The sequence below is a fragment of the Falco cherrug genome, chromosome 10 (genome assembly GCF_023634085.1).
Source record: "Falco cherrug isolate bFalChe1 chromosome 10, bFalChe1.pri, whole genome shotgun sequence".
In the NCBI taxonomy this organism is placed as follows: Eukaryota; Metazoa; Chordata; class Aves; order Falconiformes; family Falconidae; genus Falco; species Falco cherrug.
In genome coordinates, this window is record NC_073706.1 from 17,156,180 (window position 1) to 17,175,317 (window position 19,138).

The window sequence follows — 19,138 nt, forward strand, 5'->3', positions numbered from 1 at the left end:
AGTCCCTGGAGAGTCTACCTTGCGGGGAGTGATGGAGAAGCCCTGAGGCTACCTGAAAGCACATTTCAGGTGAGAGCTGGTACCTGGTGTTGTTAGGGTTGGAAGCCTGCAAAAGGCAAATGTTGTGACAGAGGTGGGCACTAGGGGCTGCCTATGGATGAGTTACATTGGGAAGGTTTGAAGACAAATGTGTCCCTTGTCTCCGGTGACCTTACACTGGTGGGCAAGAAGCATTAGTTAGCTTGTGTGGCCGGACTTCTGTATTAATGCAAGATTCTCCCCATGCTTTGTGGTACTTGGGACTCTGTCATGTTACACAGGAATTAAGTTACTGATTTGAATACATGCCCATGTTGCCTGGTCACAGGCTGCAGAGATATTGTCATGGACCCCAAATGTTGCTTTTTTCCTCCCCATTCACAGCACTGTAGGTGTCACAAAATGCAGAAATTACATGAACAATGGAGGAAATGTTCTGCTTCTTAGGTAAGAAGCTTATGAAATTATGGAAAAAGAACTTTCCTTAATCTTGTGATTTCTCATGATATTTCCATGGAATGTACAAATCATTACAAAAGAATAGTTATATGAATATTTTTTTTTTATTGCTGACAATTAGAATGTGGTTGAGAAGAGACTGTATTGTCTGATGGAAAGGTCAAAACCAGGAGCTTAACACAATGAGATCTGATAAAACAGTGAAACTATTTCTACAAGGAAGAGGCTTCATTTTTCTAGATAAGAGGACACAAAAGGAATACAATTAGAGACTAAATAATTAAGCACCGAGAAAGCAGGAGACTTGACTCTATTGCAATGTAAGAGGTCACCATTTTTTGTGGAAAGTTTCTTGTTGTCATCTCTCTCCTAGAGGAGAATGTCTTGCTGTGTTAATGCTGAAATGGGAGATTGATTCCATCACATTATGCAGGTGCTACTGCAATGGTTACAAATCCCTTAACATGTGAAAATTTGTCACAAGAGAAGTCTACTTGCAGTTGTAAGGGCCCAGTCCTGCGAGGAGTGAATTCAAAATAAATTTTTGATCTCTCCCTCGGTGCCAGTTGTGCCAGACTGAAGAAAAAAAAAAAAAAGGAAGAAAAAAATCATTTTTCAGGCTTGCATTGTCTGTCTTTGAGATTTCCAAGAAGCAGAACTGCATGATACCTGGGGCATCAAAAGTTACTTGAGACTGAGCCTTGGTTTTTAATAATTACTTAGGGTTTGAAGCTTTGGGTAGACTAAGAAATAAGAAAAAGAGTACCAGCTTCATCTACTCTTGAATAGACTGATGGAAGTGAGAAGCCCTTCATGTTAGGGCTGGGTACAAGCTTGGATAGTCAACACAAACTTGGAATAGGAAAACCATGATGTCAAAGGTCAGTGTTCTGTCTGATGCCTGCTTGTTTCGTATCTATTGAAGCTTTAGGAAATACGAACTATTCAACACTGAGTTAATCCATAAAGCAGCAGAGTCCAGAAGAAAAGAAAAAACTGATAGAACATTTGGATCTTTTGAAAAGGTATGATTTTTCTCATACTTTAAAGGTGAATAGAACAACTTCTTGTTTTGCCTGAAATGAGGGGAGCTAAGGCGGTGTCTTATTTGTTTGCTTTAGCTCAGGCTTATTTTCGTAGTACTAGGGTACTGTATATAAAAATAGAAACACAAAGCCAAGCTGTAGAAGGAATATCAGAGAGACAAAAGAATTTGACACACCCATTTGCCTTCCCAGGAAAGAAGAATGTTAGTAGTTTTTAAGTTGTTAAAGAAGTTTCTATGTGGAAAAACTCCACAACTGAGAAATCATAGTATCTCAATATGTATTTGGTGGTATTTCTATTTTCATACATAGAAAATATGAAAAAGACAATTCAACCATGATGATTTTTTTTTCTTATTGAGAAACTATACATGCTATTGCTCATGTTAGAAGCACTGAGTAAAAGCTACAGGTTTCACTTACTGTATCTTGACTTGCTGATTCATCAAAGTCACTAGCATTACACAGCGGTTCACAGGTTCCGGGAGGGGATTGGCATATGAGATCTCTAGAGTAACAGCTTTGTTCACTACAACCCGCCGAGGAATCTGAATGACAAAGACACATTTCTGATTATTCACTGTTTTACATTTTCCATGTACGTTTCATGAACATTTTCATTAACATGGAGTCAGACTTCAGTCAAACTGTAAGCACAAAATCTCTCATACTTGAAGATGAATGAGAGAGTGGTAGGAGCAGTGAAATTTAACTGACAGCTAGTATGCCTTTCCTAATACTTGAAGCTGGATTTGGTTTAGCTAAATGCTGCATACAGCTTGACAGCAGTATTTTGTGCACAATTTCGGTGAAATACAGACACATCTCATTAAACCTGTCTGATCTTTGGCTTGCTGAGTGGCTTTTTTCTTTTTCCTTCCCCCCCACCCCTTCCCCCTTTTCTTTTTTTCCCCACATCCTTGATTACAGTGTTGAAATCATATAAACTGGCTCTAACATAGATTAGAATTAAGGGTTTAAGTCTGTATTTTAGGAGTAGGCAAAGCTGTTTAAAGCAACACTTGCACTTGCCAATAACTAGAATACAAATGAAATGTAAGTAAGTCACGTAAGCATAAAGCAGCAGCAAGTGACAGGGAAAGAAAGAAACAGCTGTTCTGAAGACTAGGGGCCAGATTCAAGCAAAGATTCAAAATCAGTCTCCTATGCCTACTTTCTCAATTTAAGCAGGCAGAATTTTAGAGCAACGTCTGAAAATGCAGCCTAAATTAATGCATTAATCCCCATTCTCATCTTAAGATCTGAGCTCCAGAAAGACTCTGTAGTTCCTTCCGTCTGTTCAGGACATCAGGGAGAGAATTGTTTACCTTAATGATAATGTTTGTGTCTTCTAAAGTGATAGTCTTCTCCACCAGCAACTTTGCCCCATGCATGTTCATGACTCCACACAAAGCAGTGACTTGGATCCTTTTGTCAGTAGTCAGATATTTTCCATAATAAGAATAAGGGATCTTTAACCGGATGTGTTTCCCTGGAATTCAGACATATATTTAGGAACTGTTACATTCTGAAAGAATGCTAAAGAAAAGAGTTATTTTGAGGGGGTTTTATATTATTGAGGAGAACAGAAGATAAGGTGGCTGAAGTCTGTTTATATTTCTTCCTTGTGAGACCACTGGTTGAATATTTCCCTCTTCTGATAATCCTGTTCTACTTTAACTCATTCGACCCTTGCAGTTTTGAATAGAGGATTTTGGCCTGAAACCGAGAGAACCCACTCATCTGTCTTCCAGCAGATTCCTGTCCCTTTGTATTTCTTGTATTTGGAGCTCTAACCATTTTTATCTGTTCCCTCCTTACATCCTACTTGTTTTACCTTGGTCAAGAAGGAAGTTTGTGCCAAGTTTCACAGAGATCCTTTTCACATGACCTGGTCTCATTGTACACCTACCACTTTTCTGCTGTGTACGGGAAAACCTTTATCACCTGGGGGTGAAAAAGATCTCTGTAACAGTTTTAATAGCCTTGATTCTTGAAGGGAGACAGGGAGCCTCACTGTAACTTCTAACTTTTGCCCTAGTTACTTTCTGCTGAAGTGTTGCCTGCTTAGTGCCAGAAAGCATACATCAGACTTCTTATTTAAGAATGTGTTCCTAAAAATGTAATAATCGCCGCACACGCACAATGTGTATACACACACATATAATGTTACTTCTAGAGCTATAATATAAATGTAGCCTAACATTTCATGAGACTTTCAATTCCTGATTGAACTACTGAAAGTTTTCAGAGGGGGGGGGGGAAAGATAATTTTAAAATGTAGCCATAAAAAAGAGATGGAACAAGTAGAGGCTGATATAGATGTGATACTGATGTTTCCTCCTTTCCTTGTTTTCATGTGGCTAAGAGGGCTATATTGGCTCCTTAGAGACATTAAAGGTTACCTTGTTTAGAACCAAGATCCACAGAAGTGGTTGCCTTCAGGATCTCTGTCACTGTTCTCCTTGTGTACAGGATGGTGGACGCACTCACATCTACCTTCACGGTCTTGCGATCAAAAGATAGGTTATTGAGAATTAAGATCAGGTTAATGTCTTTGCCAAACACTGGAGGTTCAGCTAGCTTGAGTTTCCCAGAGATCCCAGGGTTTCTAATTGTCTCTGAAGATCTTTCATCTGGAGATTCTGTGTGGCCTTCTGTGATGTTTGATCCAAATATCTTGGTCAAGGCCTTTCTATAAACTCTTCTTTCCTCAGAAGAACCTAGTTGAAGGACAGAACCAAGTAAAATTCATACTTTTGTTGCCATTGCATCTTCTTGTGTATGGGCTTTCAGAATGACATAGGATGTCAGCTTTGCATCGCCTAGAAATATGCGCTACCTAAAAGTTCCTCATATTTTTATTAGGCCTATGTTCAGGTTTTTCACACGAAAGTGAGAAACAAACTGTACTAAGCTGAAATAAGTCATTAAAGTCATTAAAATGAAATATGAGGCATTTGTATTTGTTTAGGATGCAAGATTTATTTTTCTTTGGTCAGAACATGCAGTAGTGTGGTCAGTGTTACTTTGCTAAATGATGATAACCAGCCTCTGTATTGAATATGGTTGCACTAAAATCTTGAGGAGTAAAGGATTGAAATATGGCCACTGATTCTGAATGGCAAACTTTTTTTTAAAGTGAAATACATCTTACTCCTTTTTTTAAGTAATTAAATGATTATATGAAATATGTAACCCTAAATTAAAAAAAAAAAATGGAAAGGCATAGTTACCAAGTATTTGAGGGGATATAAAAATATTCCTGCAAACATATGGTTATGCAGTTCTTAACCTTTGCTTCTTTGTTTTCCAAAGTACAAATGATTGGTATTTAGTCCCTTTACTATTCCCTAGTAGTTTTGTTTCCAGAATGCAATAATGTGGAGACCGAGTCCACTGGGAGTGCAAACATAACAACTGAATGGCTGGGTAGCTGATGTCCTGTTTGTGTCAGAACAGGAGCACAAAAATGCTGAACTCGGTGGATTTATACAGCCAGAGAAGGAGGCTGAGTGAGTTGCTCCTCTTGGAAACAGGATGTAATCAAAAGGAAAGATAAGGAGTTTTAATGGACACAGCAGGAGAGAACCCGAGAGAGTCTGAGCATGAGGTCATATGGGAGATGGATGTCTAGTGTTAAGAGGACTGGGGTTTAAAGTTTTGTATGAGTGGTTTGATTGCTGCTGCACTCCCTCTGCCAGATATGATGAAAAACTAGTATTTCTTAATCTGTAACTTCCCATAGTACAGACCTGTGCACAGTTTGTGATACACAACGGACTCAGTTTTAAGACTTTTTGGTATAATAGCTTGAGGGTTTCTCTGCCCTGGGTAGTGAAACATACTTTATAGCCCTGTTTTGTGTATATGTTACATTTTGCAAATGTGTGTAAGGGACTAAAGTCTATTTTGTATTGTGTCTTAATAAGGAAACTACTAAATACACAAAACCATAAATATAATACACATTGTATTAAGAAAGTAGTCTGAGAACACTGGCAGAAATGTTTTCTGAAGGAAGGGGAGAGAGATCCTTAAACAAAACAGGTTACCCATCCTAGCTTTCTAGCACCAAGAATTCAGTAGGAGATAGTTGTGATAATTCCTTTACCTTCTGGATATTTGTAATTATAGGTGATATCCACACGGGAATTGCTGTCCACAGCTTTGGTGCTGATAAACCTGCCGATTATTTCAGTATCACAATAAACTCTTTTCTTACTTCCATCCTTGTATACAATCCATCTGTTGCAATCAGCATTCACCTCTGTATATACAAATAAGGTGTCATAGTCCAAGTCTACATCACCTTCTTTGATGGCTATGACAGATGCAGGGCCACACTGAAATAATCCTAAAACAAGGCGGGAAAAGAAGGTCAAACTTTATCAGTAGTGCTCAATTTGGAAAATGAATATTAAATCATGCTAAGAATTTACATTGCTACCTCTGCTTTGTTCTTGTGGAGTTGCATCCAAAACCTGCCATCCATTGTATGATGTTCCCAGGTCTGGGCGAACGAACCAGCTTTCATTCCAGACATGATAATCCCTGGAGACAAAAACAATGTCTAGAAAGCATAGTAATAGAGAGTCATAAAAACTTCCAATTTGAAAAGAGTAGGGAATTTTGGTTTTTAAAGATTCTCTAAGATGTGACACAAGCTGTCTAGTTACAAAAACTCACTACTTTCAAAGGATAGATTTAATGCCTGCTTTTGAGGTGTAGACCTCGGTGTGGGGAGGGAGAGAACATAAATATAAGCAGTTTGCTTTGGAAGCAGTGTGAGCTCTAAGTGAAAGACTTAAGCCTTGGGTATAGGCAAGACTCAGTGATCGAGTTTGGTAACCTTTAAATGTGGGAAATGCTTTGTTTAAATAAAAACTTTCAATAGCTCTACTGGGTCAGATAAAATGCTCATGAAGTCCAATAGTCCATCTGTAATGGTGTGCAACAGCAGATGTTTAGAAAAAAAGAACAGCCCATGAAGAGAATGACCCTCTACACTCTACAATTTCTCACAGTTAGAGAATCAGGGACTTTCTGAATTAGTCATTACACTGAGACCACTGGGTTTTATGGTCCTTAGTCATCCAGTGGTAATGAGTTCCACAGACTCCAAAAGGAAAGGATAGCACTGAAGAGATTGATAAAGTGCAGGTCATAGGAGGACCTAGAAAAGATTTTTTGAATTTTGTTCAGAGGCTAATACTTCTAAGGAAGTTAATAGATTAAAAACTTCTCATATCCTTCAGCCACATACTCAGTGAAGGGAAGCAACTAGGTAAAGATGATACTTTTGGTGAAGCCTGGTGTGCAGTTGGGCCTAGTTCACTTCCTTAAAAGTGAAGTAGCTGCGGAGTAAAGATTTTAAAACTGGAGGGCATCTAAAGTATAAAATGGTATTATTTAAAAGAATATCATGTTTCTTTGGCTACTCAAATTTTGGGGTTTGATTGACGATCATGCATCACACACAGTTTACAGCACTGGACTACAATGTCAAATAACGAAGTCTGGAGAGCGTTTGGATTGTTCTCTTTTCTTCAGCTACAAAGGGAAGATCTAGCTAAAGGAGTACTGGAAAACTTCTTGGGGAGGCTGGGAGGCCCCCATCTATAGGGGGGATGATGGGCCCAGCTGAGAAAATGGTCCACAGGTTTTGGATGTGTGATGAAAGAAAGCTATGGCAGCAGTAAACCAGTTAAGAGCATGGAAGGTTCACAGCTGTGTTGTGAGGAACAGACTGGTTAGGTGTCAATAATTAACAGAACTTTGGGAACTGGTACATTGTCAATGGAAACATACTTCTTAAAGTTTGCAATTCCTTTGTGGTCAGGCACTGCAAAATATTGGGCAGGTTGGTGGTTTAAAGTAGTATCTCAAAACCATGAAGTATGTTTTCTTTCCAAAGGGATGTCTGGTGCATTAATTTAGATATTTGTATTAAATTTTGTTCACTTAGTTGCTTTTGTACCGCTAGTGTTCATGTTTAAGTCTCATAAATCCTTTCTCTAATTATTGGTGAGATGCAAAAAAATTATATTTACCATGTGGAATCCTTGCCGATATTAAGACTCTTTCCAGAGCTGTCATAGTACTTATCGATACTCAGATTTCTATCCACATCGTGGGCAGAGTTAAAATTTGAAACCAAACGAGTTGGAATCCCCAAGCACCTCAGAACTGAAATACATAAAAAAAAAAAAAAAAAAATGCACAGAGAGCTTTAGTTCAATGACTACAAGTATCTGAGAAACAAAGTTGTCTAAATATTTTGTGATCCTTCAGCATTTGTAGTCTTCAGAGCACTGTTCTTTTTGTAGAATTAATTGCTTTGTAGCTTTGATAAAACCAGAGGTCACAAATGTCTCTATTTCACCACAGTCTTAAAGCTTACCTGTACACATCACATTCACCACAGTCTTTAAAGCTTACCTGTACACATCACACCTGCAAAAACCCAGCACTGGCCATACTGAACAGGTTTGTAGTTGTCCTGACGCCATTTCTGGAGGATTACCATGCTGCCATCCCATCTGGATGGATTCTCATGTGAATTGAAACTTCCTTGCCACTTTCCTAGCAGAACACCATTATCGTTATCATTTCCGTTGATCTAAAAACAGGCCAATGGACAGAATGCACAAAATCAATTGTGTGTAATGCACCATATCTAGCTAATTATATTGCTTAAGGTGCAGATGGCTGAGTCCCAGTGGTATAACTAATGCTTTCTGCTGAAGCATGTGGAATCCAGATTAAGTTGTTTATTTCTTACCATAGAACTGATTACTCGGCCCACATATTTAGGATCTCCTCTTCGGGATACATCAATGGCTGGGTCCTGACGATAGTACAGGCTCAGATCAAGCATGGTGAGACAGATGTTTAGAATGTGATCTTGAAACTGTGATCAGAAAAGATGTTTAAGAAAATAAGTTTCACAAACAGAATTAGAGGAGATTCTACTGCAGTTCCTCTTTTCAAAGATACTCCAGCCCAAAGGTAACAGGGACAGTGAGGCACAAAGACAGTAGTGTGCAGTTCACACTGCAATATTGGTTAAAGACAGGGCTAACTAAATAAAGCAAAATCTGGCAGGATGCCTTCTGCCATCAGAAGAGATGGCTGCAGTAAAACTAAAACTGCCAAGCTCATTCTGACTGCAATTATTAGATTCACTTGACTTATATCCCTGGAAACATTCAAGGTCAGGCTTGATGGGACTTTGATCAGCCTGATCTAGTTGAGGATCTCCCTGCTCATTGCGGGGAGGTCAGACTAAATGAACTTTAAAGGTCCCTTCCAACCCAAACCATTCTACATCAACATCAGTTCTGGCCCATTGTAACTGCATTACAAAAATAGTGGGTGTGTTTGAGCCGTACAAGTATATTGTTACTTGTACTCTGGATGCTTTGGTCACAATGAGGTCCACGCTTGTACCTTGAGCTTCAAGCCCATACATAACTCAGTCCTGTTGCAGTGCTGTACTAAGCCATCTCTCACACCAAAGCCTATTAGGCACACGGTGAACAAACTACATGTAAGGCTAGCCCAGTTTGCTGAGTTTTCATTTAAATAGGCATACCTGTCAGAGGGGCAAATAATGATATGAGAAAATGCTGGTGGAGACAGAGTAAGAGCCCAAATGAATTTCTTATGGCTTACCTGTCCATAGTACCATCCTCTTGCTTCAATGTACTTTGCATTGCCCACAAAGATTATTCCATTTTCATTTAGAACATATTCTTGTCTCTCATTTTCATTAGCCATGTAGACATCATCACCTGAAAACCAGGTTGGACATGCTTTTACACTTAAAGCTGAGAATACTAGCAACCTTTCAAAAGCATTTTTATGTTTATTTAGCAAGGAGAAAACTACTATTTGGAAAAAGCATTTTTATAGCTCCCTGAATATGTTCAGTTCAGTGAAAATGCCTGCTATTGTATATGGTGGAGGAGCAGGGCATAAATCCATGTTATATTACTTTCACTTTTTTTCCCTAATTTTAGTGTAGCCTTGGTGTATTCTCTAAGTGTCCCCTATTTTTACATTGTGTTTATGTGAGGAAGACAGAGAAAAGTCCGGGCTAGCTCACTGGGGTTTTCTGCCTTTTCAAGGTACTTAAAAGTAAAATAGACATTTGAAAAGAATCACACTGATTTTTTTTTTTTCCCTCCTGTTTTCCAGTTGTGTTCATCTAGTTTTAAGATTCCCAAATACAGATCTTAACATTCCTGACAGCACTCTGGATCAGGCAAGTAATTAGGGTAGCCTGCTGAAGCATTCAGTTTTATTTCATTGTTACTCATTGGTTTCCATAGTCTATGGCACAGTATGTAGCTGCTATGAAAGCACTGGCTTCCCCCAGATACTTTGGTTGATCGCTTTTGGTAGCAATGTCTACTTAGCTCTGTTTAAATTTATAATGCTTACGTTTTCTGTATGTAACATTTTAATTTTAATTTTCTGAAAGCTTCCGGATTTCAGAAAATGCACATAAAAATCAGCTTTGAGTCAACTTCTTTACCTTCCTATAGGAACTTCCCATCTTTCCCTTACTGCAAATAAAAGATTGTATAATTTCTTTTTAAAACTATATCACATGATATAAGTCTCTGTTTGTGGTGGCTGTCCACACTTTTTTTTTTATCATGTCATTGTTGATTCCCAAGCTTTTGGGTCAGCATTGCCCTGGAGAGCTGTGTGTGGTTCCAGGTGCTGTGCTTCAAGGTGTAGACCAGTTGGAAAGAGTGAGAGGAGCACTCTTGAAATGCTCAATCTTGAAAATATAACTTATGAAGAAAATAAAACTTATGAATTAACTCAGAATTACTTAAAAATAGAAAAAAATGAGGGTGAGGAATGGGACAAGCACAGTAATTATTCTAGACTTTCTTGTGAAGAGGATGGGGCAGGGGGAAGGAAATCTGTTGGTGTCTGTTGTTATATAGGATGAGAAGTTACATGCTGAAATCAAAGCGAAAATATTTGGTTAGTTAATAGGAAAAAAATTGTAACAGAAAAGCTAGTGTTTTATTGGAGTGAATTGTTGGAGGAACTACTGAAACTTCTCTAATGGTAATTGATCATTAAGAAGGAATTCAGTGTCTGTCAGGAATGACGTAAGTGCTAAACTGAACCTGCCTTAGAGCATGGTGTGGGACTAGATAACTTCCTAAGATCCTTCTTGCCCTATGAATTTATGATTCTGAGCAATCTAAATGTCCTTCTATAATCACTTGAACATCCTTCTTTTAAGGTTTATATGCTCTCAATTATAATGTACTAGAGCCAGTTCTTTTGATAAGTATACTTGGACTACTAGGGTATTCCTACTGATAACTTGAGCAAGATTAACATTAATTTAAAAACAGGAGGAAAACACCCACAACAAATCTCCTCCTGTCAAGTATGACTAAATAGGAACAACGCCTTCTTCTGTTAGTCTCAGCATACAAGTAGAAAAAAGACCCTACAATCAGCCATGACAGTTCAATTTTTGGACAGTTATAGAAAGACAGACCACTATAGATCTAGTCCTTTACTAATTAATTCCTTTTAATAAAAAACCCGAAGTTGTTATATATTCTGTCCTCTCATTCTGAAGTTAAAGTTTATCCTGGCATAGTGAGAAACAAGCAGGATATACATTTCTATTGATAGTTTTTAATCAATACTTACGTACACTTTCTAACATAGATATACTTCTAGTAATTTCTTCATATAAGCTTTGCCACAGAAAGAAGTGACAAGTCTCAGACATCTAGGGAAAAAGATAGTTCCTACAAAACTCTCCTTCATATCCTTTTATCCTCTAAAACTTTAGAACTGATGTGTTCACTTGTGAGCTATAGATTAGCAGTGCATGACTTCTCGTTTAATTCAGGACTGCAACTCTTTATTCTAGTAGTTAACTGTACATTCCTTCAGTAGTATTAAGACATAATGTATTATTATCAGAGGCTGGCTTGCAAGTATGTTGAAGTCTCTTAAGTACATTAAAAGAGAAAACTATTAATGTTAAAGCATCACTTTTTGTTTTATCCACAGGTTTGAAGCAAGTATATTAGTGAATTAATAAGCTTATTGGTTTTCACCATTATAGTAATATCAGTATTTTCTCTGACCAAATCCCATATTTATTTCAGATATACAACCTGCGAAACTAACTGCTTTCAGCTTGTTGAACTAGAAATTTTCTCTTGTCCAAAAGGCTTTTCATGTTATCATAGTAACCCTTCACTGAACATGTTCTAATTCCTAATTCCTATTCAGGAAAGATTAAATGAAAGAAAATTCCAAATGAGATCTCATCACCTCATATGATGGCATTAATACTTACATCTGGGTAACTGTTTCCTCTTATGCAGTTTAAGATTGCATTTGCCTTTTTCAGGACCATTTCACTTTCATTCTCATTCTGCGATTAACGAGAACTTTCACATTCTTCATGATTTCCAACTGGCAAGTCTGGCATTGAAACTGTTATTTCTCCTTAAACACGTGTCTTTTTTTTTTTTTTTTGTATTAGTATATCTTATCCCTTCTCAACTGCTTCAGTCTCTAGCATCAACCAGTTATTTCTATGTGGTATCCCAGCCCATCTGTGTATGGACAGTGGTGCTTAATGTCAGCATATCAAAGTCAGTAATGAACCATTTAATCAGAGCGGGGTTTTTTTTCAGGTAACACTTAAGGATCCACTAGTAGCTCTTCTCCAACCCAGTGCTTTTCATTTCATCTCTAGTCCTGACTGTTTCCTTGTAAGTAGTTCTTTGCTGCTACTACAGTTTATGAATTAATCCTTGTCTTTTCTAATTTAATGAATAATGTCCCATGTGGAATCATATCTGCACACCAGATCTGCCATTTATCCTTTGCTGAGAAAATAAATTTTGTATTTCCTTTCTGCTATGACACTTATTATAGTGGTAACATACCCTCAAACTGAATCTATTCCTGTTTGTCAGGATCAGGGAGCTATTCCACTCTGCAAGAAGCTTATTCAACAGCATCCTGCTTTAAGGATACTTTGGCAGTGGTCACTGCATCATCTGACAATGTTTTCTGCAAAATCGTAAGTTCTAAACTGGAATGGCACAGCTTATTATTATTATATTATTATTCATCTGAGAATAATTTGTCTGGTCTTATGAGTACCACTGCTGCACTGGTCAAATATTTCAGTCCCTGCAGTGTGGCTTCCAACAATTAGAAGTTATACCACAAGTGATCTTTCGGGGGGTTCTGGGAAGGTTTTCCCCTCAGGACTGTCTATGCAGAGACAGTCTGAGATTCCTGAACAGCTTAAATTATTTCTGTCTTCCAAGACACACTGAGCTAATTAGAAGATTTTTTCATCTTGGCTCTTGACACATTCGTTAGTGGCCCTTGACTAACATATGGTCACAGAAGAAAATAGCAGATGATTCTGGTTACTTTTCTTTTATAAGCTGTTTAGTCACTTAGTTGGCTAAGAGCTCCCTTAAATCTAGAGTGGTATATTTTAAGGCTAATCTAGGTTTCTAGACTGTTGCATATTTGCAAAATCTGAGATTAGGAATTTGCATTTCTCATGCAACTTGCTGAGGCTGCAGAAATAAAAAAAATGGAGCAGCAAGAGATGTTCCTCTTCAATCCGTGACGAAAGACATGGGAAATGCCCATCTTCTTCATACTAGCCCTCTATCAGCTTCTAAAAAGTTAGTTGAGCTATTGTCTTTGCAGTTAACATCTGCAAGAGCAGTCTTGCTTTGATTTAAGTGCACATCAAGGACATTACTTTACGCTTGCTTTGAGCTCTGAGAAGTACATGCACTTCTGAAAATCTGTCAGCCTTTGTCTACAGAAAGCGGTCTGCTCACTCCTGAAGAGTCTGTGATATCACCCCGTATAACACATTTCATTAGGATAATAGGGAAGGAAGGGAGGGTGTGACACCGGCTTTTTAGGTTGTAAAACATATCTCTGAACAGATAGCTGCCGGCAACCCAAAGAGAGTGAGCTTGACAGAGCAAGCTCACTGTGCAGATATGAAAGCAAATAGGTCAGTTATGTTCAAGGGCAAAAGCAATGGTACCTACCTGGGCACCAAGGGTTGAAGAGTAACACAAACTGCCCCAGGAATCTGGAGAAGATCTTGTTCCCTGAGGTTACCTGGAGGATTAGATTGTATCGTCCAATGACAGCATTGGCTGGGCTGGATATTGTAAAGTTCGTATAACCGGACTCACTGGGTCCTTGGACAGCACTCCAGCCACTTGCTCCCCTCTGAGAGAGGGGAAATACAGCCTTTGTACGATGAGATTCTGAGGGGGCTGGTCCTGGTAGAAAGAAGGGGTAATTGGTTTCCATTCTAGAGTGGTTTCAATATTAACCTCACACTTGAAATGAGCACGTGGGGTGGGGGCAGGCATTAAAAATAAATAAAGAAAAATTGCATCCTTAATTAAAATAAGGGAAGAGCTACAAGGGATGAAGTTTACAGTTCTGTGACAACATGGATTAAGCTAAGGGGGTGTTACCTATTTCAGTGACAAATGCTAGGCTCTCCCCAGCCTGCTGTGGTCTGTTGAAGTACAGGGTAATAGTGAAGGCTTGTCCTCGCCTCACAGTCAACTCAGTGTTGGCATATCTGTCAGTATGGTGTGTGCCTGCATTTAGTGATGGCTGCCAGCTGATATGTGTTGGTGTCAGATCTGTAAAACAGAAGAAAAGTCATGAAGAAGCAGCCAGCATGGAAAGAAACCATTTGCTGGTAAGTGGCATGATGAGGTAGCTAAAAGCAGTTATCTTTTACTGGAGGAAGGACAGCTAAAAAGCAGATGCTCCATTAAATTGATTAAGTATAGTGGTTAATAATAGAAATTTTTGCTTGGGTTTTGTTATGGGGCTGTCACACTGAGGACTTGTATACTGTTTTATCGCTGGACTTTGAAAAAAAATTTTCAGGGGCAAATCAGTGTCACTTCACTGTCAGCACCAAATAAAGTGGCTGGTAGCCCCTTTACATTTTCAGCATCTATATTTTTAGGATCCCAGAAATGGCTATTGAGACACCTTACTTTTCCTGCTTACATCCTGATGCCATTTGGTCTAGAGTAGGAAAAGATGTGTAGTGAGAGATCTTATATGAATGAGGCTGGAAAATTCCTGCTATGAAGACAGGCTGAGAGAGTTGGGGTTGTTCAGCCTGGAGAAGAGACTGCTCTGGGGAGACCTTAGAATAGCTTCCAGTACCTGAAGGGACCTACAAGAAAGCTGGACTGGGGCTTTTTACAAGACCTGTAGTGATAGGACAAGGGAGAATGGCTTTAAGTTGGAAGAGGGTAGATTTAATTAGATATTGGGAAGAAATTATTTACTGGGAGGGTGGCCAGACACTGGCAGAGGTTGCCCAGAGAAGCTGTGGATGCCCCATCCCTGGAAGTGTTCAAGGCCGGGTCAGATTGGGCTTTGAGCAACCTGGTCTAGTAGAAAATGGGCTGGAACTAGATGATCTCTAAGGTCCCTTCCAATCCCAACCATTCTATGAACAAAAATATTTAAAGATATAAGTTGGAGATTTTGACAAAGAAATCAATTTGACTGAATTTAGCTCTGTCCAAAGTGACAACTGAACCATTGGGATTCCTGTTTTAGTAGGCACTACCTTCATGTCCTAGAAGAGTTCTGATGACTTAGTGTGCTTGGAGTTCTCCGATACCACATGTCCTCCTGCACACGTACTATTATGATCTGTGGTTTAAAGCCCATGAAGTGGCTCTTGCTACCTTAAATGCTAAACTATCTTTTTGACAAAGAAGTATGTATATGATCTTCCTTGCATGATTATTTTCCCTTCTACAGTTCTTATTTTATTGTCACGCTCAAACTTGAGCGGTTATGCTGTCTTTGGGAGCTCTGAGAGGCACTGTCCTCTGTGTTTGTAACTACATGAGATTCCACAGAGTATACCTGGAGCATTGTGTTGTTTTGGCAAATGCTCAGGGCAGGTACCTTGGTGAAGATTCTTCCAAATCACTTTTATAAGTGCCGGCATCGTAAATGCAATAACGTTGGTGGGGGGGGAGGAGGGACAGGATGGGAGGACATTACCACCACCATTTTAAAGGGCATTCAAAGGAAAACAGTAACAACAAAAAAAAGAATGGAATGGAAATGATGGATTAAGGCCTATGGCACCATGCACTACTACGGTAGGGATCTTCAAAGAAGCTTCCAAGTCCATCTCATACCATATAGCATAGCAATGAAATACTAAGTCAGATCTGAAACAATATAGATGTATATTAATCTACAATTTATATAAAATCTTTGCAGTAAAAGTGAATCTGACTTATGCAAAAAGTGCTATAATTAAATGCAATGAAAAATAATTTTTTTTTGGTCATCTAAGACCACAAAGTAGTAATGTGAGTAAGCACTGATGGGCTGAAAAAGGGAATCTTTAGCGTGATTGTCTGGGACAACAGTAAACTGTGGTAGGCTGCTGCTTTACCTGCAAAGCAACATTTTAAAAACTAGTTTGAAAAAATGTTTGTTTCATCATTAAATAAGAGAACCCAGCTTTGAAGCTGCCTAGTTCAATAATAATCTTCATTCTAAAATTTAAAAAGCAGAGATATTGTCATTACTGTTTTCCTGCGGTAAGGTTTTAATGCATCTTTGAATTCCTATCTATTAGCTCCATGCTCACAGCTCCATTAGGATGGATTACACTTACTTGTTAATACAAAGCATAACACATCTCTGAAGTAGCATTTAAAAAATAAAGTGTTTAGATGGAGTTTTGCATGGTGCCTTTTGAAGTAAGGGGAATTTCTTTCCTCCCCACCCTGCCCCCAAATATGATCTGCTTAGCAAAAATTATTCTCAAATAGGTTTTAAGAATAACAACAATAAAACTGAAAATGAAGTGCAAGAACAAATAACAGAAGATTTTCTTTATAGGTATCAGCTCCATTTTCTTATCTAGAGCATGTATCTTAAGGAAACAGTCCTCGATAAAGTACCTGCTAAAGAGAAACAAATGATGTGTAGAACTCACCTGCCATCCCCTCAGCTTACAAGAATTGCATACAACTTCTACTTTGTTCTTCAAGAATGTCCAAGTCACATTAGTCATAAAAAGAAAAACCCCAGCAATCTTTTTGTGCTCTCAGCTGAAATTTGAGAGAAGGGAGAGGTACTTAGCAGTAGTTATTAATACCTGTAGACTTGTCAAACAAATTAACTAGTTCCTATAATACATGTATGCCTAATGCCAATGCTTCTACTCAATGTGGGTGTAATTATGGGAGGAGATACCAAAATTATTTACTCAGAGGAAATGCATTCTCTTGAATCCCAAGACAAGAACAACTTCCTACAAAGGATAATGGGTGTGCCATGAATAAGTTATCTTTAAGGATGAGGAAATGGGGAGTATGGTGGGATGTAAAAGCCATATGAAGGAAAAAGAAGCATTTCCTGATTACTTAACTTCCTGATTGGTTAACACTACTTCTGGTTTTGTTCAACAGCTGTGAGTTGGCTTTAGAGGTTTTTTTGGGGGTCTCAGGTTATCTCCAGTACACCCAAACTTACGTGAAATTATAAGCTCCCACCAGAAACAAATGTCTGTTTACCTGTTAGGTTAGCCAGCTCCATACTACCATTTCATCAAAAGTTTTATTTCAAAAAGACCCCCCAAACTGAGTAGTTTGTCAGTGCAAGCTCTAAGCCTGTCTATCTTCACAACTATGAATATATTTAATTTTATTTTTCTACACTCACTTAACAGTGTACAGGTAATGAATTTTCATGGTTGCAGAGAGGAATGTATCTGTTTAAGATTCTGCAATTCTACTGATCATGATTTAACACTCAGTAAAAACTTAAAAAAAATAGTCTGAATTTTAAGTTACGAAGAAAAAAAAAAGACTGAAAGAACCTGAAATTAAGCTCCAACAGCTGTTTCTAAGGCTGATTTTACCAAAAAAAATTGCCGCCTTTCACCTTTTTGATAAACTTCTGTTTGATACCATGAAGACTAAAAGAGTACTTACTTATAGCCCCGTTCTGAAAGAAAACACTAAAACTTTGCACACTTGACAACAGTATATCTGGTGTGGTGTATCTCCACTTACATTATAATCCAGAGGTCTGTCCTTCCTCTTGGAATTTTCCAGGATGTTCAGGCTGTCAAAACTTGTTCCAGGAATCTCCTCAAATGGATTTGATTGCCTTTCAGAGTTAACTTCAGTTGCTCTTTTTCTCTTCCTTAATTCATATTCCTTGGAAACCATAAGAGCCACAAGCCTCTGATGTTACCTGATCTTCACACACAGCCCTAGTGACAAACCGCATCGACCAGTTCTTAAGTTCAGGTGTTCAGTACTTATAGTGATTGCTTCAGATGTTACACATTGCTCCCACTGGAGCATGACTATTTCCTTTCTTCTTCCTTGCTAGTCTCATAAGTAATTAAATCTCAAGCACTTTTTCTGTCTTGGCTGCAACCACCTCCTTTACCTCTGTATGACACGCCCACAGTGGTCACCAAGCCACCAGAACCTCTCACTCAGGCTGGCCTACATCCCAAACTGGCATCTACCACTACACAGGTTCACCACAGCAAAGCATCAGCAGCTGCTTTTGTAATCCCTTTGGAATGCAGTGGTCATGGCTCCTAAGTGACTAATGACTTAACATTGTTGCAGGTGTTTTTCCTAGCTCAATTCCACCCACCCATCATCCAAAATGGTTCAAAATATTTTGTTCCTCCTTTTCCCTTGTTTTGGAGCCTTGAAATTGCAGTGCAGTTTGCTAACTTTCCAAGAAAAACATACTCTCTTATTTAATTCATCTCCTTGTGCATTGTTCAAGTATTGCACTGTCATCCTCAGGATAACCATATTGCACCTGGCACTTCTTGCTAGTCTTTACTAGCAAGAGATCAGTGTAACTTCTGCAAAAAATGTTGCAAAATCCCTTCTGCGAGTCTGTATGCAAGCAGGCACATGTTTACTTGGACACGTTAACTTCATGTGCATGTGAAGCGTTGCAGAAGGGTGTTGCCTTTCTTTTAATTCCCCTAGAGGTCCAGTTTACAAGATTCTCCTTTCTGCTAGTGCAGTTCACTTGACTTTGGCATAGGTTGGTTGTTTTCACGCATACAGGAGATGTGAAAAGAAGTCATGAAATGTATATGCACTTTCTATATCCAAGGCTGTGCTTGAGCTTGAACTTCTTACTGTTTGGTCTATGTGATGAGAGCTCTTGGCTCTGGTGAGCCTTGAACGTCAGGAGAAAAAGAGAAGGTGCTACTGTGCGTTGCTTGTACAGCCTCTCTGCAGCGCATCTCATCGTATGTCTAGTACGGTCTCATACTGACAGCATGTGACTGGCAGTGGAGGGCGAGGTGGCCACAAGTGCCCTCCGAAAACAATTTTGCCGGCTGCAAGAACCAAAGCAGTTTATAGCCAATCTGGACTGGGGCTGCCCCTGTAATGAGGAGTCCCTACAGTGAGTCACAGGTACCCTGTGTTGTGTGGTGGAATGGGGGTTCAAAGCCTGCTCCAGGCACTAAAACCTTG

General features: G+C 38.8%; 1 protein-coding gene across 1 annotated transcript; it reads right to left on the bottom strand.

The window, feature by feature from the left end:
- Positions 1 to 7: 7 nt before the first annotated feature.
- On the bottom strand, positions 8 to 18,534 carry LOC102058624 (protein-glutamine gamma-glutamyltransferase 6-like). The gene is made up of 14 exons (XM_027813493.2): positions 17,690 to 18,534; positions 16,609 to 16,723; positions 14,084 to 14,257; positions 13,643 to 13,882; positions 9,222 to 9,340; positions 8,329 to 8,457; positions 7,986 to 8,166; positions 7,598 to 7,733; positions 5,995 to 6,098; positions 5,659 to 5,901; positions 3,950 to 4,267; positions 2,873 to 3,036; positions 1,968 to 2,092; positions 8 to 1,074 (listed from the first exon to the last, which is right to left on the bottom strand). Exons 2-14 carry the CDS (start codon positions 16,613 to 16,615, stop codon positions 924 to 926), a joined length of 2,091 nt encoding a protein of 696 aa, XP_027669294.2. The 5' UTR covers positions 16,616 to 16,723; positions 17,690 to 18,534; the 3' UTR covers positions 8 to 923.
- Positions 18,535 to 19,138: the final 604 nt, after the last annotated feature.

Bases quoted from the DNA above. Each gene is read 5' to 3' on its own strand.
- LOC102058624 (XM_027813493.2), bottom strand. The intron at 13,883-14,083 runs GTAACACCCCCT...TCTTTCTACCAG, and splicing joins AGCATTTGTCACTGAAATAG to GACCAGCCCCCTCAGAATCT. The intron at 5,902-5,994 runs GTAGCAATGTAA...GCCTTGTTTTAG, and splicing joins TCCACAAGAACAAAGCAGAG to GATTATTTCAGTGTGGCCCT.